The 26,722-nt window shown below is 37.3% G+C and overlaps 1 protein-coding gene across 4 annotated transcripts in view; it reads right to left on the bottom strand.

The window, feature by feature from the left end:
* The window catches only part of SLC38A6 (solute carrier family 38 member 6), an 80,279-nt gene that overhangs the window by 49,347 nt on the left and 4,210 nt on the right, over window positions 1-26,722 (bottom strand). For all 4 annotated transcript variants that reach the window (XM_036272362.1, XM_036272354.1, XM_036272345.1 and 1 more), the window contains exons 2-5: window positions 25,776-25,906; window positions 23,384-23,457; window positions 8,239-8,291; window positions 775-814 (exon numbers count right to left, since the gene is read on the bottom strand). In XM_036272362.1, the coding sequence (XP_036128255.1) occupies window positions 775-814; window positions 8,239-8,291; window positions 23,384-23,457; window positions 25,776-25,849 (241 nt within the window). In that variant the 5' untranslated portion in view covers window positions 25,850-25,906. The remainder of the gene's footprint in view (window positions 1-774; window positions 815-8,238; window positions 8,292-23,383; window positions 23,458-25,775; window positions 25,907-26,722) is intronic.

Raw genomic sequence — 26,722 nt, 5'->3', positions numbered from 1 at the left:
GTGTTGGCTATTGTCATTTTTTTATCTGACAATCTAAAGGAAAAAAGGTCAGTGCCCCTGACTAAAGAGTCTGGTATTACACGTTTTAAAAACTCTTGCAGCATAGCATTGAAAACCGTTGCTTTAAACAGCATTTACTCAGCACTCCTGTCAATGCTAAGAGCGTGTTCAGCACTATGTAACTTCTTCACAACATATGCACACATAATTCGCATAGTTTGGATTTAAATGTGGAGTTGTCTACAATTAACACTAATTTTTGGGTTTTGATATTGGGAATTTCTAATGGGAACAAGATAACATAAATGTGACAATGTTTGTCTCAGGTTTATTTTTTAAACCACTTGATCATTTTTAATTTCTCTGCTACACCTGACTGTTCATCGCTCATGAAACACCATTCCCACTACAGCAGTACCACCCATGGGGGTGACTGGGATGAAAGTAGAGGGGAAGTACTTTAGAATCACCTGGAGACTTTTTCTAGACAGTCCCTCACCACTATCAAGCAAATGCACTAGAGATGTGTTGCATACCTAATAGCAAGACTGAAATCAAGGGTTTACCTGGAACTGATTTAGAAGCTCCTGTCCAGGTGGGCTGCTAAAAAAATCTACAAAAAATGAGTAGTTAAGACAACACACAGGGTTTCTGAATATACCTGTGTCTCCAGTAGTTCCAGGTCCCATCAAGACCTGTGGTGTGGCAAGAAACCAAAAGAGGAAATCATTTCCATCACAGCTATGCATAAACAGTGAACTTGCAATCACTTACCTCCAATATTCTGAGTTATTATGGTGCCTGCCACCACCACCTATAAAAGAACAAATGTATTTAGAAGATGAAAAGGGAAATAATATGAAAGGATTGGTATTTTATTAAAATCCAATAACTATTACTAAAAAACAGATGCAGAAATCCAAAAAAGAGAAATTGGAAAGAATAAATTTTGCCAGCCATTTGTAATACATAAAACTAATAATCATCACATAAAAAGCCTTTCTTTAATAGTTCCATGGTTACTATAAAGAATACTTTTGAAAGTTTTCTTGGCAGTCATTTTTAAACAGTTAAAAGTGTTAAAAAGCTAGTAATCAGTGGTTATCAAAAGTACCAAAAAGTTGAAATTGAATCTATCTGGTCTCAGTCTCCCATTTTACTGGTTTACCACATGCTTTGGTCGGGACACTGAGACAGCTTGAGGTGTGCTGTGCCAACGCTGGACTCCATAAAAAGAAATGATACCATCTTCTGGGTACATCAGCTTGACATACATCACGGCTTTCAACATCCCTGTCCCAGGGAAAAATAATCTAGAGCAGAAAAAATTTTAGAGCCCACGTATTCTCGAATCTGAAAATTTAGCAAAGTTTCAAACTCAGTAATATGCAGTGGGCTGTGTAAGACAACGCAGAGGAGGCTGTGAAGACTGCAGTACAGAAGGGGTGAACTGCTCCCCTTTCGAAACAGGGCAGCTGCTGCCCAGCTCTCGGCAGTTGCTGGCAGGTGAGCATGTGGATCCAGTGCAGCTAGATCATCTGATTTTTTAAGAAAGTCTGAAATTGAATTCTTTCAAAATTTCATAACTCTTAGTTGGCAATCAGTTAAAAATAAAAAGGATTTGAACCAAACAAAATACGCCTGAGAACTAAGTTCAGCCTGCAGGCTGCTAGCTTGTGATCTTTGATGAGATTCCCGGGAAACTCAAGACAGCACTACATTGGCATTCAGATGCACTCAGAGGAAATAAAACCACTTGGGCCTTCTAATCACTCACATCTTGGTGGATCTGCATCCCCAGTATATGTTTGGAGCTGACTAGCTCTCTAGGATCGTGCAGTCCTCCATGGACTGGGAACAGATCACCCTTCAGACCCACCCTTCTGGAATTCCATCAGTGACACATTTACCTATCCTGGGAACAATCGAAGTTACTGAGACCTAGAGGCCCTGGAGTCTGGAGAGCAGGACTAATGACAGAAAAACTTGGAGAAATTTCTTTGAAGATGTGGTAACTGCCTCTCTAACATCTTCCAGAAAAAAAAAAAAAAACTTTGCATATCAACCCATTTAAAAATTAGTTTCTATTTGTAACAGCATGGATGGACCTGGAGATTATTAAACTAAAAGAAATAAGCCAGCCCTGGCCCGTTTTGCTCAGTGGTTAGAGCGTCGGCCTGAGGACTGGGTAGTCTCGGGCTCTACCAAGGGCACGAGCCTTGGTTGCGGTTCATCCCTGACCCCGGTTGGGGTCATGTGGGTGGCAACCAAGCGATGTGTCTCTTTCACATGGATGTTTCTCTCTCTCTCCCCCCTCCCACTCTGTCTGAAGATAAATGTAAAAATATCCTCAGGTAAGGATTGAAAATAATAGTAATAATAATAATAATAAAAGAAATAAGCCAGTCAGAGAAAGACAAATATATGATCTCACTTATTTGTAGAATCGAATGTACAAAATAAACTGACAAACAAAATAGGTCCAGAGGTATGGATTCATCGAACAGACTGACAGACCGCAGAGGGGAGGGCAGTGGCAGGGGACTGGAAGAGACCAACCAAAGAACATACATGCATAGCCCACGAACACAGACAATAGTGTGGGGAAGGCCTGCGATGGAGTGGGGCTGGGTGGAGGGAGCCAAATTGGGGGGGGAGGGGGTGGGATATCTGTAATACTATCAACAATTTTTTAAAAAGCAAATGAAAAGTATGATAAACATAAAGTATAACAAAAGATGATACAAATAAAAATAAACTCAGTATTTATGATAAATTGATTAACCTTAAAAAATTAGTTGCAAATTCAGTTATTTGTGAAAAGACAATTTTGAACTTCTGTATACTATGTTTGTATGCAGTTGATACCTACTGTCAGTCATACATGAAAACTGGATTTCTCCTCTATTAATATATTGCAAAAAGCAATAATATCAACTTACTGCTGCTTATTTTTCTGTTGCAGTTGTTGTTTTTGGCAGAATTTAAGCATTTAAGATCTAGAAAGTCAGTCTATCTATCTACCTGTCTTCAGTGTCTACCACAGTGAATGACATATGGTATTTGCTCAATAAATATTTGTTCAGTGAGTAAATAAATCAATCTACAATTTTTAAAATCTTCCTTAAAAAGTTCAAAAAACATTTCAAAATATTCTTTAATTCTCAGAACAATGTCATGCTATCAAGTATAGTATCTCTATCCATACCATATCAGGAAAGAAGGAAACAGGAGGGTTTCAACCCAACTGTGGAAATGAAGAGGAAATATTTGAAGAACAGACAAACAACTCCTTATTTAGAGTACCCTGTGTCTGTGTAGTACCAGGTGTACGCATTAAAATGATAATGCAACTGTTCTAGAGTTTTAGGAAAGGGGACTCTCAAAGATCCATGCTCTCCTTTTAGACCCTGCTGCTATACAAGGAATCCAGGAAACACTAATGTGAAATAACAGTGGTGATACCTAGAGTCATGTTCTAGAACAATTTAATTAATTGAAGCCCTAGCCAGTTTTGCTCAGAGGTTAGAGCATTGACTACAGACCGAAGGGTCATGGGTTTGATTTCCAGTCAAGGGTAAATACCTGGACTGTAGGTTCAATCCCCGACCCAGTCAAGATTGTGTAGGAGTTAACCAATCAATTTCTTTTATTTATTTATTTTATTTTAATTAAATTAATTAATTTATTTTTTATTTTTGTTGCAGATGTTTCTCCTTTTTTCCCCATTGACAACCTCCTCCCAATCCTCCCCATCCCATCCCCAGCTTTGTTGTCTGTGTCCATAGGTTATGCGCACATACATTTAAGTTCTGTGGTTTATCTCTTCCCTCCCCCCACCTCCCCCTCTTCTGAGGGTTGTCAGTCTGTACCCCACTTCCACGTCTCTGGGTCTACCCCATTCCTCAGACTGTTATGTTCATTATATTCCACAAATAAGTGAGATTACGTGGTATTTGTCTTTCTCTACTTGGCTTGTTTCGCTTAGGATTATACTTTCTAGTTTCCTCCATGTTGTCTCAAAGGATAAGAGATCTTTCTTACAGCTGCGTAGTACTCCATTGTGTGTATGTACCACTTTTTTTTATCCATTCGTCTACTGATGGACATTTGGGCTGTTTCCAGATCTTAGCTATTATAAATAGTACTGCTATGAACATGGGGGTACATTTATTCTTTCTGATTGGTGTTTCAGGCTTCTTAGGGTATATTCCTAGAAGTGGGATCACTGGGTCAAATGGCAATTCAATTTTTAATTTTCTGAGGTAACACCATAGTGTTTTCCATAGTGGCTGCACCAGTCTGCATTCCCACCAGCAGCGTACTAGAGTCCCCTTTTCTCCACACCCTCGCCAACACTTGTTGTTTGATGATTTGTTGATGGCAGCCATTCTGACAGGTGTGACGTGGTACCTCATTGTTGTTTTAATTTGCATCTCTCTGATGATTAGTGATGTTGAGCATTTCTTCATATGTCTCTTGGCCATTTGTATGCCCTGTTTGGAGAGGTGTCTATTGAGCTCCTCTGCCCATTTTTTAACTGGTTTCTTTGTCTTCCTTTTGTTGAGTTGTATGAGTACTCTATATATTTTGGAAATTAACCCCTAATCTGATGTATCATTGGCAATGATGCTCTCCCATAGAGTGGGTTGCCTTTCCATTTTGGTGGTTGTTTCTTTTGCTGTGCAGAAGCTTTTTAGTTTGATGTAGTACCATGTGTTTATTTTTTCCTTTGTTTCTATTGGCGTAGGTGATGTATCAGTGAAAATTCTGCTGTGTATGATGTCTGAAATTTTGTTGACTACATTTTCTTCTAGGATTTTTATGGATTCACGGGTCACATTTAAGTCTTTTATCCATTTTGAGTTTATTCTTGTGTATGGTATAAGTTGATGGTCTAGTTTCATTTTTTTGCATGTAGCTGTCCAATTTTCCCAACACCATTAAAGAAACTGTCTTTACTCCACTGTATGCTCTTGCCTCCTTTGTCAAATATTAATTGAACATAATGTCCTGGGTCCATTTCTGGGTTCTCTGTTCTGTTCCACTGGTCTATATGCCTGTTCTTGTGCTAGTACCAGGCTGTTTTGATTACAGTAGCTTTGTAGTATAACCTGATATCTGGTATTGTAATACTACCTACTTTGTCCTTTTTCAAGATTGATGTGGCTATTCTGGGTCTTTTCTGGTTCCATATAAATTTTTGAAGTATTTGTTCTAGTTCTGTGAAATATGTCATTGGTACTTTGATGGAAATTGCATTGAATCTATAGATTGCTTTGGGTAATATGGATATTTTAATGATGTTAATTCTTCCAATCCATGAACAAGGTATGTACTTCCACTTTTTTTATATATTCCTCTAGTTCTTTTGTCAATGTCCCATAGTTTTCTGCATAGGTCCTTTACTTCTTTGGTTAAGTTTATTCCTAGGTATCGTAATTTTTTTGCCACAATGGTAAATGGGATTGTTTTTTCACTTTCTCTTTCTGTGAGTTCATCATTGGTTTATAAGAATGCCATCAATTTCTTGATGTTAATTTTGTATGCTGCTACTTTGCTAAACTCATTTATTAAGTGTAGTAAATTTTTGATGGAGTCTTTAGGGTTTTCTATGTATAATATCATGTCATCTGAGAATAATGAGTTTCACTTCCTCCTTTCCAATTTGGATCCCTTTTATTTTTACTTCCTGATTGCTGTGGCTAAGACTTCCAGTACTATGTTAAATAAGAGTGGTGAAAGTGGACATTCCTGTCTTGTTCCTGTTCTTAAGGGAAATGCTTTTAGTTTCTGCCCATTGAGTATGATATTGGCTGTAGGTCTTTCATATATGGCCTTTATTATGTCGAGATATGATCCCTCTATTCCTACACTGCTGAGCGTTTTTATCAGAAATGGATGCTGGATTTTGTCAAATGCTTTTTCAGCATCTATTGATATGATCATGTGGTTTTTATTCTTCATTTTATTTATGTGGTGTATCACATTTATTGACTTGCGAATATTGTACTTGCACCCCTGGGATGAATCCCACTTGGTTATGGTGAATAATTTTTTTGATATATTGCTGGATTCGATTTGCTAGTATTTTGTTCAGGATTTTGGCGTCTATGTTCATTAGGGATATTGGCCTGTAGTTTTCTTTCTTTGTAGTGTCTTTTTTCTGGTTTTGGAATTAGAATTATGCTGGCCTCATAAAACGAGTTTGGAAGTCTTCTTTCTTCTTGAATTTTTTGAAATAATTTGAGGAGAGTGGGTGTTAGTTCTTTTTTGAATGTTCGGTAAAACTCCTCCGTGAAGCTATCTGGGCCTGGGCTTTTGTTTGCTGGGAGAGTCTTGATTACATCTTCAATTTCCTTAGTTGTTACTGGCCTATTCAAGTTTTCTTCCCGGTCCAGTTTTGGGAGACTGTGTGTTTCTAAAAATTTGTCCATTTCGCTTAGATTGTTGAATTTGTTGCTATATTGTTCATAGTAGTTGTTAACGATCTTTTTTTTTGTATGTCTGTGGTGTCAGTTGTTACTTCTCTTCTTTCATTTCTGATTTTGTGTATTTGGGTTCTCTCTCTTTGTTTCTTGGTGAGTTTAGCTAAGGGTCCATAAATCTTGTTTATCTTTTCAAAAAACTGGCTCTTTGTTTCCTTGATCCTTTGAATTGTTTTTTTTGGTCTCTATGTCATTTATTTCTGCTCTGATCTTTACTATTTCCTTCCTTCTACTTGCTCTGGGGTTTTCTTTTTGTTTGCTTTCTAGTTCTTTAAGTTGTGAGGTTAGTTAGTCTATTAGAAATTTTTCTTGTTTCCTGAGGTAGGCCAGTAGTGCTATGAACTTCCCTCTCAGAACTGCTTTTGCTGCATCCCATAGATTTTGTGTTGTGTGTTCATTTTCATTGGTTTCCAACCAATCGATTTACCTCTCTCACATTGATGTTTCTCTCTCTTTCTCTTTCTCTCTCTCGCTCGCTCTCTCCCTCCCTCTGTCCCTTCCCCTCTGTCTGAAAATCAATGGAAAAATATCCTCAGGTGAGGATTAAGAACAACAAAAAAATGTAATTGGAGAGGTTTCTTATGTAAACATTTTTTTCTTCCTTGGTTAAACTGAATACAGGACATTGATCATGATTCTACCAAACATTCTGATCTTTAGGAAAGAGAAACTGTTACTAGGAATATTAACAAAACCCTTTACCCTCAAGTAACTATTCTCCATTTAGGTCAAGTTTCGGGTTATTAAGATAAGGTCCAAACCGGGAGGCTACATAGTGTAATTAAAATATTTCCTTTTATACTTTAACAACAAAGTTAACTTGAATGTAAATACAAGGTTTTCCCCCTATTACACAGCTTTATCTTTTTCCTTCCAGACTTACTTCTTAGAATTTGTTCCACCATCTACAAATACAGTACCCTCTTAGATTAAAAACAAAATAAAAAAGCAAAAAAAAACATAAACAACAGCTTTACCAAAAAAAGAGAAAAAGGTCTGTTTAGAATCAACATAAAAATAGGTTTTAGAAATATGACAGCTCTTCAGAAATAGAAAAGTACTATGGACTAACAATATTTACCTCCTGACTACCTGTGGAAGAAGACAGTATTGCCCCTACTTTTTAAATTAGTTTATTATGCATATCACAAATAAATGCCAACTAATATTGCTGTCATCTCTCTTATTCAGGAGAGGAATAGAAGAGACAGAGTCTAGAGTCCTTTAAGTAACTGTGAACAAAGAGCCCCTCCATTTCCCTGGGCCTGAATTTCCTCACCTATAAACGAGGGGACAGCTAGATAATCTTTCAGCACTGTTCATTTCTTAAATGATACGATCTTCTAACTATCAATTTTGTAAATAGTCATGCTATAATTTTAATCCTATGCTTCTTTATTCTCCTGTCTTTATGGGGATTTACTCAGAGAATATATTCAAAGTTAATAAGGAAAATCTAATATAGACCATTATTACTATTTTAAAATTATTCAAGTCATTGCTCTCCTTCAGGATGAAAGATACTAAAAGAGTCAAGTGTTGAATTAAATTTACTGATGCATTTTTAGGAAGGGTGTAGAGAGAGATTTCTTCTCTTTCGCTTCCTGTTCCCATCAGTCTGGTCTTTAGTTTAGTTTCCTTTTATTCCTCTAATTTCTTTCTCTGATACATATTTGTCTCTTTTAACTGGAAACAGAAAGAAAATATGCTACTCTGGATTTTGGATGTAGCAAGGAGAAATAACAATTACCTTTCCAGATAATCCAAATGCAAAGAGTCCAAGATCTTCATAAGATGTCACAGCTGTTAAAAGAAATTGTAATTTTCATTTTAACACAAAACTGTTTGTGTGCCAAGTCTTAAAGGGAAGAAAGTTATTCCACTGTTACCTTATAGCTATTGGATGGTCACACTAAATTTAAAGCAGAAGTAACCACTTTTTGGGAAATTTTTGAAGACTTATGGTCTGCGAGTATAGAGTCCTCTTAGAATAAGTAGAGCTTAGCAAATCCCAAGGTTGTCTAAAACCACCCAACCTGCATTAACCCAAATGGAATAATTACTCAAGAACAACCCCACATCTCACTAAACAGCACTTGCCTACTACACTGTCCAAATGTAGGTTTTTGTTGGCAAGTCTCTGAAAGCTGCATTTGTAAATAAAGTTAAAGTATGAAAGTTGTATCATATTTTCAGAAACATTTACTTTTCCAGCTACTTACGATAATGATACTGTGTCCATGATAGAAGAAATACCCTTATCCCACAATTAGTAGGGCATGTATTTTATTTTTTCATCGCAAAAGAATATAAAATTACACTTTCATTTCATATGTTCAAGAAGCGTGGTCACAGAAAAGATGGAAATTAAATGGTTCATAAAGATCTAAAATTTTGCCCTGGCCGATTTGGCTCAGCGGTTAGAGCGTCGGCCTGTAGTCCAGAGAGACCTGGGTTCGGTTCCCACTAAGGGCATGTACCTCGGTTGCAGTTTGTCCTGGCCCTGGTTGGGTCGTGTGGGTGGCAACAACTCGATGTGTCCCTTTTACGTCGATGTTTCTCTCTCTCTCTCTCTCTCTCCCTCCCACTCTATCTGAACAAAAAATGGAAAAATGTCCTCGGGTGAGGATAAAAAAAAAAAAAAAAAGAACTAAAATTTTCCTCAACCCATATAACTAGTGACACCACTGGTAAAAGAAAAGTAAAAACATTTGTATAATCCTATAGTTTGAAAAGTGCTTCATCTTATACTCCTTATACTATAAAGCACACTAGCAGATACTAAGGCTTGGTATAGCACCACACATCTCCTGTTGAGTCAAAGATACAGCTCATTTATTAAATCAAGTTTTAATATATCCTCTTGAGATATACATGGATTTTCTTTAAACTGCCACTAAATTAACCAAAAAAAAAAAAACTCCTCTATATTTTCATAAACAAAGACTTCCAGGTATGTAAAAACAAGCATTTTAAAAAACATGTTATAACTTTACATGTTATAACTATGTAGTCAGAAAGAAAACAGTGAAATGCTGAAAAAAGTAAGTTTTAATAATTAAGAACAAACATGTTAACTTTCCTTGCCAAGTAGTATACATTTAAATTGTTAACTTTACTATCAGAGTTGATCAAAGCATTTAGACTTTTTTGATGATACAGCTATTTACATCTACTAAACATAACGGACAAAGACAATTTAGTTTTGAATTTGGGATATATAAGTTGATTTTAAGTAGGAAACTTCATGCTTTAACAAGGAAAGACTTCAATAATAATCTTACAGGGGTAGATTTTAAGTACTATACAGTTGGCCCTTGAACAACATGGGGGTTAAGGTGCCAACCCCCAGGCATTTTGTTGTTGTTAATAATCCTCACCCAAAAATATTTTTCCATGGGGGGGGGGGGAGTGGAAAGGAGGGAAGGATGGGTTGGGGGGGAGAGAGAGAGAGAGAGAGAGAGAAATTGATGTGGAGACACAAACCTACTGGTTGCCTCCCGAACTATGGGCCAGGGCCAGGGGTTGAACCTGCAACCCAGGTACATGCCCTTGACTGGGAATTGAACCCATGACCCCTCAGTGTGCAGGCCAACACTCTAACCACTGAACCACACCGGTCAGGGCTGTGTATGACTTTTGACTCCCCCAAAACTTAACTGCTAATAGCCGACTGTTGACCAAAAGCCTTACTGGTAAAAGAAAATCAATTTTTTGTGTATGTATTATACACTGTAATCTTACAATAATGTATGCTAGAGAAAAGGAAATGTTATTAAGAAAGTCATAGGAGGGAAAATACATTTACTGTACTGTATTTATCAATAATATAAGTTCATGTCATCTGTTTACAAGATGCATCATGTCAGTACCTACATCAGCATTGTCTTATATGATGCAAAACAGTGTAGATGTGACATGTATTACTAACACTACACAAAAAATATGAAAAGATAATGCGAGAAATAAATTCATATTTATTTATAGGTATAACGGTTCATGCACTGATAACGAAGCAGCAGCAATATGACTGCTTTGGGTAGCCTAGTGTAATTGGTATGATGGCTTCACAGTTCATTTTTAACATCCTTTTTTTAAAATACTCACCTGAGGATATGTTTATTGATTTTAAAAAATTTTATTTTTAGAGAGAGAAAGTGCAGATGGAGAGAGGGAGAGACAGACATCAATCAGTTGCCTGTACAAGCCCTGACCAAGAATCGAGTCCATGACCTTTTGGTGTACCAGACGACACTCTGACCAACTGCACCACCTGGCCAGGGCAACATCCCTTTTTTATATTAGTTAAATGTGTCTATTCTTTCTTAAGAAAAACTTTCCTTCCAATAATTTAAAGCAAGGAGAATTTTCAGTGTTATAACTTGCTTTTATTTTTTAATTTATTTTTATTGAATTATAGTTGACATACAATATTATATTAGTTCCAGGTATACAACGCAGTGATTCACTATTTTTGCACATTATGAAATAATCACTATGGTATGTCTAATTACCATCTGTCACCATACAAAGTTATTACAATATTATTGTCAGTATTTCCCATGCTGTACATTGTCTATCCCCCTGACTTACTTATTTTATAACTGAAGTTTGTGCCTCTTATTCCCCTTCACCTGCTTCACCCACCCTGCCATTTCCCTCCTCTCTGGCAACCACTAGTTTGTTCTTTGTATCTATGAGTCTATTTCTGTTTTGTTCAAATAACTTGCTTTTAAAATTACCTATTTTGCATCATTTTCTCCACTGATGAGCATGCTATCAAAATAATACTCATCAAAAAGTTTAACTAGGGTTTATCTTATTTTTAAACAGCATAAACAAGTATAGATTGTGTGTGTGTGTGTGTGCGTGTGTGTGTGTATTTTTTATACTCACCTGAGGACATTTTTTCCATTTTTTTGTTCAGATAGAGTGGGAGGGAGAGAGAGGGAGAGAGAGAGAAACATCGACGTGAAAGGGACACATCGAGTGGTTGCCACCTGCACGACCCAACCAGAGCTGGGGACAAACTGCAACTGAGGTACATGCCCTTAGCGGGAACTAAACCCAGGTCTCTCTGGACCACAGGCCGACGCTCTAACTGCTGAGCCAAACTGGCCAGGGCTAGATTGTATATTTAATTAACAGGAAAAGCGAGTAACTTTCCCATAAGCAAAAATTATAATATTAAAAGGTTCCAAAAGGAATTGGTATTTCAGTTATCTAAATTTAAATTAATTAAACATTTATTCTTAATTTTTAAAAATTAGAATACTACTTTTATAATTCCAGAACATATAATCAAACCAACAGCATAATGAAGATAGCTAGAATTGCAGTTTCTGACAATAGCGGCACACATTTTTAGTAATCTCCCAATTGCCCTCTATTATCTTCTAGTTTTATAAAAGCACACACCCAAATTTAGAGCAAAAAAGGCTTGGATGTTTAAGTGAAGACTGAGTACAATGTTCAGCTCCTAACTCTAGCTTTCAAGTCAGCACGTCTGGCTAGGCCTTCGGTTCCGTCACTGTCATCCTCCTTCTTTCATGTTCCAAACCCAGAAGCACTTTCCCACATCTGAGACTTCAGGAAGATGAATAATGGCTTCTGGCTTAACATTGAGGCTGTGCTAAAATATGTACATAGTAGTCAAATGCTTCATCTCCACATATTCACTTTTAATGGTTTTCTGGATCATCTCAATAATAAACCAAAATAACACCAGTGAAATACTTCTAAATTCTGTCATTTGGGCAATTAAGATGCTGGAAACAGTATAAACCGGTACTGACTTTTGGACTTCAATTTGTACAATGAGCCTTTAAAATATTTATAACATTTGACCACTAGGAGCTTGCATCTTAGGAAATAAAGACAAAAACCAAAGAAATCATTATATGCAAAGATACTTATCATGAATAATTTACATTGAAAACAAAAAGTACTGAAGTGCTCAACAATGGTAGGGTAGTTAAGTAAATTATGGTAGGTATACCTCTGATGAAATAATATGTAGCCATTAAAAAATAAGTATATAATAACATAAAAAATGTCAATATAAAGTAAAAAAGTAGGATTCAGATCTGATTTATAAAGCAAAATACAAAAAGAGTGGAATAAATGATAAATAGTTGTGTAGTCTTCTTTTTCTTCCTTTTTGGGAGGGGCAGGAATTCAACTATTCTATAATGACTATAATGGAGTTTTAAAACATTACTTTTGAAAACTATATCACTTGAATAGTTTCTTTTCTTCCACTAAATAAATATCTGATAGGGTTTATTTAAGCTGTAGTTTTTAATTTCTCTTGTGTTTAGTAATTTAAGTATCACTTGTCTACTAATAAGGGATTCTTTTTTTTTTTGCTGCTCCTTCATATAATCAATGTTTTAATATATTATTTATAAAGTGAAAGATGTTTTGAGAGATATCAGAATAAGATGTGGTGATGACCAATCACATTAATAGCATATTCCTAAAGAATAAGAATAACGTTGATTATGAAAATTAAATCAGTCTTTTACAGGAATTCATACAAGCAGAATTTGGCACAATTCTCCTTAAATAAATAACTGAAAGCAGTCATAGCGATCTATTTTAGGAAATAAGTTTTTGATATTAAAGAAATCAATGTTATGTTTTCGAGGCAGCAGAAAGGCTGTAAATCCTAATGAAGTAAATTGGGGAAAATTTTCTTCTTTCATTTACCATCAAGGTACACTTTAGTGCTATTTTGGCTAGACCAGGACTGGCCTCCACAGGAACCGTTTGGAAAGCTGCTTCCCATGAAGTAGTGGAATATTTCCAGCTAGTTCCTCCAGTGTTCTGTCTGCTTTGCATTTTTTCCTCAATGAAATAGGACAATTAATAAACTGTGGTTACAGTATAAAGCCCAAGTCTCAGCAGCAGCAATATTATCTTTGGATCTGGACTGAGGGACATGAGTTACTCAAATACAGTTCAACTCTCAGAAAGCTGGCCATTTGGAATGCACTCTTTTTTTTTCTGAAATTATTTTCTTTCTTGTGTTTTCTGTCACTTTCCTCTCACCTTTTTTCTCCCTAATTGTGTCATTCATTTATTGAATGTCTACTAAGCAATTATATTGCCACTACTCAATTTCTTAATAGGTGCTTAATTGTCAGTTTATCAACTAAATGTGGCATATTTTAGAGAATTCCATGCAGTTAAAAAAAAAAAAAAAAAAGAATACTAGGAATATTCTCCTTTCAAATGGCACAGAGGCTGTGATATCGCACACATAGAGTTCTGGGCCCTGGCTGGTGTTCTCAGTGGTTAGAGCATTGGCCCGCACACCAAAGGATCACAGGTTCAATTCCCAGTCAAGGGCACATTCCTGGGTTGAAGGTTCAATCCCTGGTCCTGGTCAAGGTACTTGAGGGAGGCAATCAATGTATGTGTCTCTCTCACGTCGACATCTCTCTCTCTCTCTTTCGCCCTTCCTCCCTCCCTCCCTTCTTTCCACTCTCTCTAAAAATCAATGGAAAAAATATTCTTGGGTGAGAATTAAAAAAAGAGTTCTTGGATCCCAATATACTGCTTGGCTCTGAAGTGAACAATATCTACATAGTCATAACCTATAAATGCTATTCATTTGTTTCCAACTTTTAGACTCAACTTATAGATAAAATAGTAACTACTTAAATATGATTTCAAAGCAGAAACCTTGACAATATGAATACAGCAGAACGACTGGAAAATAGGAAGAGGAAGGTGACAGACACGATGAGAGCACTAATGTCATTTATAGCAGAGTCAAGAGATACTATCTAAAGTACATGGAACAAAAATAAAGATTTAAATGTTTTATTTAGAGTTACAAAATAATCAATGAAATGATTACAGACTACTGAAAATTAGAAGAGGGAAAGGAAGATTAGTGCACCCAAGCTAAATCCTGACTTTTCATAATGAAGTGTTAACAAATAATTTCTTAAGTCAATAAATAAAAGTAGAAGAATATTATTTACACCTAGGAAGGTAACACCAAAAGAATTAAAAACAAAAACTCTAAATGTTGCTAACTCTGGGGAATGAGACTAGAAGTGGGGAAGCATGGACGGGAAATGCTCGAAGTCCTCTTGCACGGGTGCACACACACATACATCCAAGGACACGTGTGTGACCTTATATTATTTTTTATAAAAATAAAACAGCAGGTTAATTTAAAAACGTTTAACGCTATAGAGACTCAGACCCACCCTTTCCCTGTAGCCCAACAACATGTTCAGTTTCCGCTACAGGCAGTACTTCCTCTGCTGTCAAGCCAAACGATATGAAGGAGTCACTGCAGGAGCAGAGCACACACATCTGGCCCAGGGTCTTTCAACCTTGCACTACCAACATTTTTGGTTGGATACTTCTTTGTAGTGCAGGGCTGTCCTGTGCATTGTAGGATGTTTAGCATCATTCCTGGCTTTTTTCTTTTCTTAAATCCTCACCTGAGGATATTTTCCCATTTATTTTCAGACAGAGTGGGAGGGAGAGCAAGAGAGAAACATTGATGTGAGAGAGACACACCAACTGGTTGCTTCCTGCATGACTCCAACTAGGGCAGGAGACCAAACCACAACCGAGGTACATGCCCTTGACTGGAATCGAACCCATGACTCTTTGGTCCAAGGGTCGATGCTCCAACTGCTGAGCCAAACCGGCCAGGGCAGCATCCCTGGCTTTTATCCTCTAGTTGCCAATACACCTTTGTCTCCAAACACTGCCAAGTGCACCTGGAGGAGAAAAATCAAGCTCAAGTGAGAACTACTGATTAGCAGAAGGATGTGACGAGAACACTAATCCCTGAAGATGGAGTCAAATAGCCCACTTGGTTAACTGTGGGTCCACTGAGCTATGCTCACTAATGACAAAGAGAAAAAGATGGAAACATGAAAAGAGATGAAAAATGCTCACAGTGAACACTGAGATGAAAAGGAATCTACAGTGTTTTAGTCCGTTCCACCTCATGTGCTCACAGCGAGAGCATCTTGCAGTACTGAGATTCATCATGACCCTGATGCAATCTATATCCTTTATATGGTGCCCAGACCAAGACTCGACCACAAAGAAACAGAATCTCAGCTTTCTTGAGAAATGGTATGTCAGTGTCCGACATGTTATGTAAATGCTGAACACTAGTTTACAAACTATATAAGAAATTTTCAAAGGTAATTTTGACTCTACATAATTTTTGCCTTGTGTGTTGATTTTGGAACTTTAAAAATAGAATCTCTCTGTAGCTCTAATACATCCATCCATTCATCACCCATGTATCCTGTTTTTATTAAATACCCTCTGTGTGTCAAGCACAGTTTAGTAGATGCTGAGAAAACAACAGTTATTTGAATATGCACTAAATTTTCAAGGAATATAATTACCATGTAAATGTATATTTTGTTTTGTTTGGAGCTTTGTCAAAAATTGTTGCCCTGGCAGGCTTGGCTCAGCAGTTACAGCATTAGCCTGAGGGCCAAAGAGTCTCGGGTTCAATACTGGTCAAGGGCACGAACTTTGGTTGCGGTTGGGTCTCCGGCCCTAGTTGGGGTCATGCGGGAGGCAACCAATCAATGTGTCTCGCTCACATCGATGTTTCTCTCTTTTTCTCCCTCCCACTCTATCTGAAGATGAATGGAAAAATATCCTTGGGTGAGGATTTTTTTTAAAAAAATTGTTCACCATTTAGGAAAATCACATAACAGCATTTACTTTGCTTTTGGTTCTCCTTTATTTTACTGTGCAGCATTATACTATGTATAAATAGTATTTAGCTTCCCAAGGCTGTTGTAACATATTGTCACAAACTTGGTGGCTTAAAACAACAGAAATTAATTCGATCTCAGTCCTGGAGGTCCAGTTTCAGTGGGTCAGAATCAAGGTGTCAACAAGGCCACAGTCCCTCAGAGGCTCTAGTGAGAGCCCAACCTGTTCCTTGCCTCTTCCAGCTTCTGTGGACTGCTAGCATGCCTTGACTGGTGGCCATATCTCTGACTCTGTGGTCACAATGCCTTCTTCCCTTTTGTTGGTGATCTCCCTCCAGGACACATTTAGAGTCCACCAGGATAATCTCCCCATCTAAATATACTTAACTTAATCACACCTGCAGTCTTTTCTCATCATAAAAGTTAACATTCACAGGTTAATGGGATTAGGGTATAGGTATTCTTTTGGGAGTCCATTATGCAGCCCACCACAGGTAGGTTATGGTACCTCTTAGAATTTCATTTCAGATAGTAAAATGAGATCATCTAGAATTCTTTTTAAATTCTCACCCAAGCATACTTTTTTCCATTTTATCTTCAGATAGAGTGGGAGAGAGAAACATCGACGTGAGGGAGACACACAGACTGGTTGCCTCCTGTACGACACTGACCAGGGCTGGGGACCTAACCACAACTGAGGTACATGCCTTTGACTAGAATGGAATCCGAGACTCTTTGGTCCGAGGGTCAACCCTCTTCCGCTGAGCCAAACTGGCCAGGGCTAGAATTTTGTTTATATATAAAAGGGTGTGGGTATTGTGATGGATGGTATTGAGAATCACTGCTCTAGAGGGTTTAAGTGAAAAAACAAAAAAATGCAAAGCACAAGAAACCATTTTATTCCTTGTTTATTTCTTCATCATTGCTAATAATTAGAATCCTTATAAAAGACTTAGCCTTATTTTAGGAAGAGGAAACTAGGGGACTATGTTATCTTTCTCAGTGAGTTCCAGAAGGACCAACATTCTCTCTGGAAGGAATGCGTGGTGACTCCCAGTATCCATCTTGACTCTTCAAACACCTCAGTGCCTTCTCATTGCCTCAAAAACAATTCCAAATTCTTTAGGATCTGATATTTGTCTATCTCTTCAGTTTCATTTTCTTCTGTGTACCTTATACACGAATAATAGTAAACTATTTTTTGTACCTTAGGTAAAATACACAGTATATGCTTTTGTACCTTTGTATATGCTGGAATATTCTCTCTTGCCTTGTCTGCTAGTCAAATTCCTTGTTAGTGTAATCCTCCAGTAATATCTGCTGACCCTCATTCCCCAACCCAGACAAGGCAAATCACCCCTTCCTCTGAGTCATCATTGTACCTTGCACATACAGTCAAACCTTAGTTTTCGAATGTCTCCCATTTTGAACAATTCACTTCTCAACCTGACAACCATTTCATGCTGATACCTGTATGATCAGTCATGTGTCTTTTAGGGGACAAAGGAGAGATTGTGCAATATGAGTCAGTTTACTGCTGTTAACACCTCAAGAAATCATGCTGTGAATATTTTCGTGTTTTTTTGGTTTTGTTGCTGCTTATTATTATTAAATTTTCATTTATTACTGTACATTTTATTTCTTTCTTATTAAATTCTTATTTAAATTTTATGTCCTTTTGTCTTTAAAGTGTTTATTTATAGATTAAACAGTACATTAGACATGTACTATATATAAGAAAGGTTAAAACAGGGAATCATTTGGGGGTCTGGAACAGATTAATTCAATTTACATTGTTTCTAATGGGAAAAATGCTTTGGTTTTTGAACAGCTTTCTAGAACAAATTAAGTTCGAAAACTGAGGTTCCACTACATTTAAATTGTTACACTTATCACACTACATTATAAATTATTTGTTCATGCATTTGTCTCCCTGGGCTATAAGCTTTTTCAGGGAAGTGAGTCTTACTTATCTCTGTAGATAAAAGAGTATTGAATGAATAAATGAACCTCTATTCTGGGCTTTAGTTCTAGGACCTATCCATCTAGATGTACTTCAAAGTCCACATATGCAAAACTAAACTCATTTTTATTTTGAACCAACACCTCCTGCTGAGTTCTTGTCTCCATTAATGATACTATAAATAACCCAGTGGCCCATGCCAGAAATCTGAGAGATATCCTTAGACGTCTCCTTCTCCATTACTTTCCACATTCAGTCAGACATCAGCTCCTCTCAATTCTAACTCCCACATTCCTTAGCCTGCTTCTTTCTTTAATTCCCCTTGATAATAACCTTGTTTCTATCTCCCACTATTTGATTCTTATTCCTCTGTAACAGCCAGACCTGATGCTAACCTACTCAGGTACTGTTAGTGCAAATTAGAGCTAGACAGATAAATGAGAAAGGCACTCCCTGGAGGAAGAAGGAAAAGAAAAGGGTTTTCATCCAGAACACAATCCTGAATGCAAGCCAGGACTGAAGGTCTGACTGTGCCTATGTAAAAAAAACTACTCCAACCCTGGCTGGTTTGGCTCAGCAGTTAGAGCGTCAGCCTGTGGACCAAGAGTCCTGGGTTTGTTTCCAGCCAAGGGCACATACCTCGGTTGCGGTTTGTCCCCGGCCCCAGTTGGGGTTGTGCAGGTGGCAACCAGTCGATGTGTCTCTCTCACATTAATGTTTCCCTCTCTCTCCCTCCCACTCTGTCTGAAGATAAATGTAAAAATATCCTCAGGTGAGGAATGAATGAATGAATGAATGAACGAACGAACGAACTACTCCCATCTGGAGGTGGCTCTTAAATCTGCTATTCAGTTGGTGTCCTGGAAATTCCCTTTACTTCTTTCCTGTGCTACATTCCCTGTTCCTTTGTTACTCCCTAACTTTGGTAAGTGGCATCATTCATTGCTCACTAAGTAAGGGTGCATGGGATATGATTTTTGAGTCCTTGCATGTATGAAAATGTCACTATTTTACCTTCACATTTAAATGATAATTTGGCTGGGTATAAAATTCTATAGTGAAATAATTTTCTTTTTTTTAGGGTTTTTTGTTTTGTTTTGTTTTGTTTTGTTTTGTTTTTAGAAAGAGAGGAAGGGAGAGATAGAAACATCAATGTGAAAGAGAAACATCAATTAGATGCCTCCTGCCTGGCCCCTACTGGGGATCAAGGCCACAAACCAAGCATGTGTTCTGATAGAGAATCAAACTGGGACCTCTCAGTGCATGGGATGACTCCCAGTCCACTGAGCCACACTGGTTGGGTGTACAGTGAAATCATTTTCCCCAAGATTTTTGAAGGCCATCTGCCTACAAGTATGAAGGACATGGAAGAGAAAAGAGTGGCTACTTGAGAGTACTACAGTGTCCTCAGAAAAGACTTAGGTCCTCTGTGAGTAAGAAAGTGAAAGAGTACTGTGGCTGGTTTGGCTCAGCGGTTAGGGTACCAGCCTGCAGACCAGAGAGTCCCAGGTTCAGTTCCCACTGGAAGCACGTACCTCAGTTGCAATTTGTCCCCAGCCCTGGTTGGGATCGTATGGGTGGCAACCACTCGATGTGTCTTTCACATCGATGTTTCTCTCTCTCTCTTCCTCCCTCTCTCCCTCCTGCTCTATCTAAAGTTAAATGCAAAAAATGTCCTTGGGTGAGGATTAAAAAAAAAAAAAAGAAAGTGAAGGAAATATTTAGAGAAAAGTTGAGGACACAGGATTTTTGCTACTGATTGACTATCACTTCCAGAGAACCAAGTGGAAGGGTTTCAGGAGTTTGGGAAGAGCAGGAGATGAGGTTAGACAGAGCCATATGGGATAAGTCTGGGAAGTGAAGGATAACCTAGGATTCTCGAAGTGACTAATTATAAATTGAGATAAATGGTAAAATGTAATTCATCCTAATGGTCCTAGGCAAATAATGGTAACAATTAAGTGAGTAGTGGGGATCGTGGACTAGGAAGTAGGGATTTGACCAGAAGCATGCAGAGTTCTAAAACTCTCATTCCCTCCTGGTGATAAGGATGTAGAGGCTAGATGAGGGAAACTATGAGTTTATTCCCAGAGCATAGAAAGTTTCCCAAAGAATCGCAATAAGCCAATTATTTCTCAGACATAAGTGTGAAAAGTCCTTAAGGGGTTCTGCTCCTGTGAGAACTCATAATAATTAAAGTTAGTATTTACCAAGGACCTGACATTTTATATACATCATTTTATTTCATTCTCACAACAGTCCCAAGAGGAAAGTATTATCATTACCATTTTACAGAAGACAAGCTAAGGCTAGAGAGATTAAAGTACATAATATACTACCTCAGCCCCCAAGAAAAGTCTTGATAGACCCCAAACCTTATGTAAAATCTAAAATAGCAGAATTTCAGATGAAAGAGTCCTTTACTTTTAGAAAGATAAAAATTTCTCTTTGCCTTTTACCTCCAGACAAATAAATCAAGAAGTTATTTTGTAAAGTCTTATCATAACGTTTACTCTGACCAATAAATTCTATCTCAACACAATACTTCTTTATGGCAGTTCAGTAAACTGAGGAGAAAATTTAGCTACATGTCCTTTCTTCTCTAGTATATATGTATTTTTTAAAAGCCTACCTCCACAGAGAACTTTACAATGACTGAAGGAATTCAATCAACAGGTGCATCAGTAAGTATGAAGAACCATGAAGAAGTTAGTTCATAGACCAAGTAAGCTACAAAATCAAAGAAAAACAGAAGTTTTCACTTTATTTGCCCCAAAGTTACAGAAAAGAAGAACAGTATCAGAATTTTAAAGTAAATATAGATGAACTGAAGAAGAACAATATAGTTAGCCTTACTTGGAAATCTTCATAAAATGATATTACTCTAAAGTAATCGAAATTAATAAAACAAAAAATTTTAGTTAAGGAAAACATAATCTTTTAGTAGAACCCATAATAAAATATTGTATTAAGGTGCTAGATAACTATCACAATTAAGTAAAATAAGTTTTTCAGAAAAAGAAACAAAATTTCAAAATACGTCATAAAAATTCTAGTCAGGTTGCAGAAGGATTTACAAATACACTTCTTTTAATGCTATTATTCCTGAATCTGGGATGCTGTTATGAACAACTTGTTACTTTTAGATTAACATTTGCATTGTTTCCTAGACTTTTTATCTGTCTGCACTTTTGCCCAACCCCCTTGAAAGTAGGGGTATACACTTGTAAGTTGGATGACCAAAGTCATTGGCACAGTTAGAGCTAAGAACTATGGATCTGAAACCAGTTTTGCATAAGAATCATCTAGAAAACTTCTTAAAAATATATTTCTGAATCCCACTCAGATTCTTGGAATTAGAATCCATGAGACTTAGAAATGTCTGTTTATAAAAAGATCTGCAGGTATGTATGAGGCATAGACAGATTGTAGAAAAACAGACTAGGGCTGTGGATTTAGAACTATGTTCTGAAGAGTCTTAACATTCTTATGAAATACCTTTGGACATCTCTTACCTATTTCAGCCAGAATAACTCCATTTTCAGAAAATAAATTTTTATCACCTTTGCCAGTTTGCTCCATGGTTAGAGCATCAGCCCTTGGACAGAGTCTTGGGTTTGATTCTGGTCAAGGGCACATACCTCAGTTATGGTTCAGTCCTTGGCCCTGGCTAGGGTCGTGTGGGAAGCAACCAGTCAATGTGTCTCTCTCACATTGATGTTTCTCTCTCTCTCTCTCTCTCTCTCTCTCTCTCTCTCTCTCTCTCTTTCTCTCTCTCCCTCCCTCCCTCCCTCCCTCCCACTTTATCTGAAGATAAATGGAGAAAAAATATCCTTGAGTAAGATTAAAAGAAGTAATAATAAAATGTTTATATTGATTTTTTTAGAGAGAGGAAGGGAGCGAGAGATAGAAACATCGATGTGAGAGAGATACACTGATCGGCTGCCTCCTGCACGCCCCCTACTGGGGACTGGGCCTGCAACCCCGGCATGTGCCCTGACCGGGAATGGAAAGAGGACCTCTCAGTTCATGGGACAATGCTCAATCCACTTAGCCACGCTGGCCAGGTTCCATTTTTATTCACTTTATGTATCTTTTATGCTCCTTAAAATCTGAAAACTACAAGGCTAGCTAGAACAAAGTGAAATTACCAACAGAGATATTAAACTCATGATTTTGGCATCATACTGACCTAATCCAAAGACAGAGACTAGACAGATAAAAAGACTAGGATTGGTGGATAAAGAATATTTGTTAATGCCGAAAGGAAAATCATATAAAAGCAATTCTGTGATTCATATACTGTACTTTTTTATTACAGCTTAAAAAAAACCACTGTTGCTCAGTGGTTAGAGTGTCGGCCCATGCACCAAAGTGTTTCTGGTTATTCCTGGTCAAAGGACAAGTATCTGGGTTGCAGATTCAATCCCTAGCCTGCTCAGGCACATGCAGGAGGCAACCAGTTGATGTGTCTCTCACATTGATGTACCCCTCTCACATCAATGTTTTTCTTTCTCTCTCTCTCTCCCTCCCTCCCTCCCATTCTCTCTAAAAATCAATGGAAAAAATATCCTAGGGTGAAGATTAATAAAAGATAAGATAAAGTAAAGAATGTATTCAATACATGACTGAATTGCATAAAAGTTCTCCACATGGAAAAAAACCACACAGAAACATACCGTATTAATTGCATATACAACTGTCACTTATAAAAAAACTACCTTATTCTAGACTTGCAAGTAAAAATACAAACTATTTAAATAAACCCAAAGCTTTATGACCCTTCCTCCTTCAGTCCTAATTCTGGCAGACAGAGAGGAGGCAAGGAAGGCAGTGATAGATCTGGGAAGGCGTGCTCCTTGAGGAAATGATTACCCTAGGAGAAATATGATCAGAATGAACACCTGTCTACTGCTTCCCATAAGCATAAGGTTTTGATCCTTTGAACTCCTTTCTGGTCCTTACCCCAGAAAACTATGTTGTGTTGTGGAGAACAGCAGGTAAGACTGCGTGTTTCCTCCTCCTATCCTGCCCTTAGATGCCCCAATAGAATTGACTCTATATATCCTGGTCTTTTGAAATTCTCCATTTCATTCACACTACCTAGTAATAATGTTTGCCCACTGAAAATTAGATTTGAGACATCCAATCTTGTATGTAGATACAATCTCATGAGGCTGCTTCATCAAATGAATCAGCATAATGTTTTCACTCACCTGTCTGAATACACATACTAAGCAGGAGATGAATTGAGAAAGAAGCCAGGAGAGCAACTATCAGCAGCAAAAAACTAAAATATAAAAGAGTACAACAAAAAGGTTTTTTTAATGGTATCTCATTATAACGCAAATTTTTTCACATTTAAATGCTCATAGGGACTGTTTTTGAGTAGCTGGATTATGGTCATTTTAGAAAGTAAGAAGATATTTTTCTGTATTTACCAATTTTATTTAAATGAAAATATATTGCTTTAAAACTCAAAAGAGAAATCAGAAAGAAACAAACTTTATTTAAAGTAAAAACAAATTTCCTATTTTAGCACTCTTGTCTGTTGACTGCTGGTTTGGCCTTTCAATAATTTTGCAATATTTCCCTTTTATGACTATTTTTCCTATTCTAAGTCTAAACAAAAGTTTTAGTTGTGAAACCTCATTGTCTTCTCAACTTCCCTCCAACCCTCCCTTTAGAATGATGTGTACCTCCCTATCATATCTTTATTTATAATATTGAATTAACACTGACTTTCCTAGCTATTAAACATACATACTCAGCAAACCAACCCCCACCCCTGGAATGCAGTTAACACACTTCTAATAACACAATTTGAAAAATGTATAAACAATGTAGCAATTGTCACCAACAATGTGAAAAACAACAACATGTATATCCCCTACTTATTCTCAGGATGATACAGACAGGACAAGCTTCTACAAAGCTGTCCCCAGTGTGGTACCCCCACAGTTAAAGAAATTCTATGTTTGTGATCCACTTAATAGTTGTTAATAAGTAGCAAAACAGAGAGGTTAAAGTACATTTGTCAGTAAACTAACATCAGAGGCCTCACAAAATAACAGTTTGGTATCACCAAATGGGAAGTATGATGTGTGATTTGATTCAGTGAGTGCACAATTCAGTGGTACACATCTGCATGTAAGACCCTGGAATGTAAAACATGATTTTTCAAAGGGAACCAAAAATTGAGTCCTATGATCATGTCTTGCCTAAGGTGTCCCATATAGTTTTGAAGTTTTAAAATTATGAAAGTTTGTGAATACGACCCATAATAAAAGCAAGGTAAGTCACTTACAAGTTGGTTTGCTTATCAAGATATTCAAAATTTAAAAATTCTAGGTGCACTTTCCCTCATGGGAGCATGTGGCCGGAGGGGCATTCCATTCCCCCAGGCACATTACTTTTGTCTTTTGTCTTTCTCTCTCCTAAGCTCCAAGGGCCCTTCTTCTGCCTTTGTATCTTGTTTTCTGAGCCCACACAGCCCAGCTGGCTCACTTCTACAACCTCTGTAACTTTCTAAATAAACTTTCTCTTGTAATTTGAAAAATAAAAAATAATAACAAAAAAACCTAAATGAGTCTGTATATTTTACTTTATTTATTTATTTTTCAATTTTTAGTAATTTATTTTTGATACAGATGTTTCTCCTTTTTCCCCCAGACACCCTCCTCCCAATCCCACACCCCTCCCCCAGCATTGTTGTCTATGTCCATTGGTTACAAATACATGCATATAATGAACAAAATAAGCTGATGAACAAAATAGATCCAGAGACATAGAAAGAAATATAGTTCAGACTGACAAACCTTAGAGGAGGGGGGCAAAGAGGGGTGAATGAGGTAAACCAGAGACTCTGTATATTTTAAATTCCCTAGTAAAATAGGTCTGCTTTTACTGACAAAACAAACTTGTTCATTCTGTTAACCATGGTGCTAAATGCTAAAGATAAGGTCCAGTTCTAAAGGATTTCGGAGTTTAGTGGGGAAACTAACTTGCAAACAAATAATTATATTACATGACACTAACAAATGAATATAAAAAACACTATGGGAACACAGAAAAGCCAGGAATGTCTTTTATGCTGAGCAAAGTGGCATATGAGCACAGTCTTCAAAAATGAAAAGGAATAGGCACAGACCAGGTCTGACCTCAGAAAGGAGAAAGACTTTTTAACAGTGGGAAGAAAGGAGGAGTTAGAAATGAAAAGATTATGTGCTTTACTTACACTCACAAAATTGCTTTTTATAAGTAATTTCCAGGGCTGATAAATTTTGATTCACTTTGGCCAACTTGACACAACAAATAAGCCACTTCTTAAGGTTATAAGCTAGTGTGGATCAAGTCTCCATTTTTAAAAATTAGCCACACTTTTGGATAAAAAAATGCAGATTATATATAGCATCCCTCCAAGATACAGACTAAAAACAATATAAGAGTAGCTGCAGAATATGAGTTTAGCTGAGAATGCTAAACTCTCAGAAATAATTTAACTAGAAATTATGTAACACCAGCTTCTGAAGCCTATCCCATTTTTCTTACTGTACTATCAAAATTAAAAAGGAAAAAAAAGTAATGGTAAAATAAGAAAAAACTCACCTAAATCCAAGGATACCAGTATGAGCCATAACATAAGCTAAGCCAAGGATGCCACTTCCCATGATGGCATGCATCAAATTAAACACTGAGAAACTATATGAAACACCTGGGGATCCCTGTCTGTGAAGTTCCTGTAAGTACACAAATTTAATAGTGTTAAATGTTTGCATGGTGAATTCAACTTTCATGAAGAAATGACTGACAGGTAATGGAGAAAATCTCCTGCAAACCACAGCCATTGTGTGACACACTTAGTTGCTCAGTCAGCACTAGATGGTTTCCTTTCCTTCCCTTCTCAAATCCCACTAGCAACTCCAGGAATCTAGTTTCCTAGTAAAATCATCTCCACCAGTACAGAAACCAGGTAGGCTTTAGGAAGAGCCATGATTAATCTGTGACTGCAAAAGATTAAGGTAGGACGGGAATGGAGTGGGGAAGGAGAGCAGGCAGATGGCCTCAGAGCTCTTGTGATTACTGAAGAATTCCTGAGTCATCTTGAGGCTGTTGTACTCAACGGTTGCTCCCTAATTACTAGTACTGCAACATTTTTATTTATATACTTAATGAATTAAATCCACCCAACTGGAAGGATGGTCATGAATACCTTGCAATGACCGTATAATCAGCAATTCATGTTGCTCTGGCGAGGATATGTCCCTGAAAACACCCTCTCCCAAAACAGCATTTGGGAACAAGGTCCTAGAATTTGTTACTGGCCAGGGATTTGAGTTAAAAAGCTGAAAGCCCACTGCACAGGCTTTAGGGTCGGGGAAGCGTTATGTACTTATTACCGCGCCACCTCCACTCCTTCCCCGTTAAGGATCTCTGTATGAAGATGTCTGCAGGGCCCCAATGACTAAGTCGAGGGAAAAAAAATCTTGTGACTCCTGCAAAAATCTCACAAGACTGGTGGAGGAAACAGGAAGCTGACAAAGATATCAACGAAC

The sequence above is a fragment of the Molossus molossus genome, unplaced genomic scaffold (genome assembly GCF_014108415.1).
Source record: "Molossus molossus isolate mMolMol1 unplaced genomic scaffold, mMolMol1.p scaffold_m16_p_1, whole genome shotgun sequence".
In the NCBI taxonomy this organism is placed as follows: domain Eukaryota; kingdom Metazoa; phylum Chordata; class Mammalia; order Chiroptera; family Molossidae; genus Molossus; species Molossus molossus.
The sequence above is the reverse complement of the archived record's forward strand: the minus strand, read 5'-3'. Positions and strand labels throughout refer to the sequence as shown.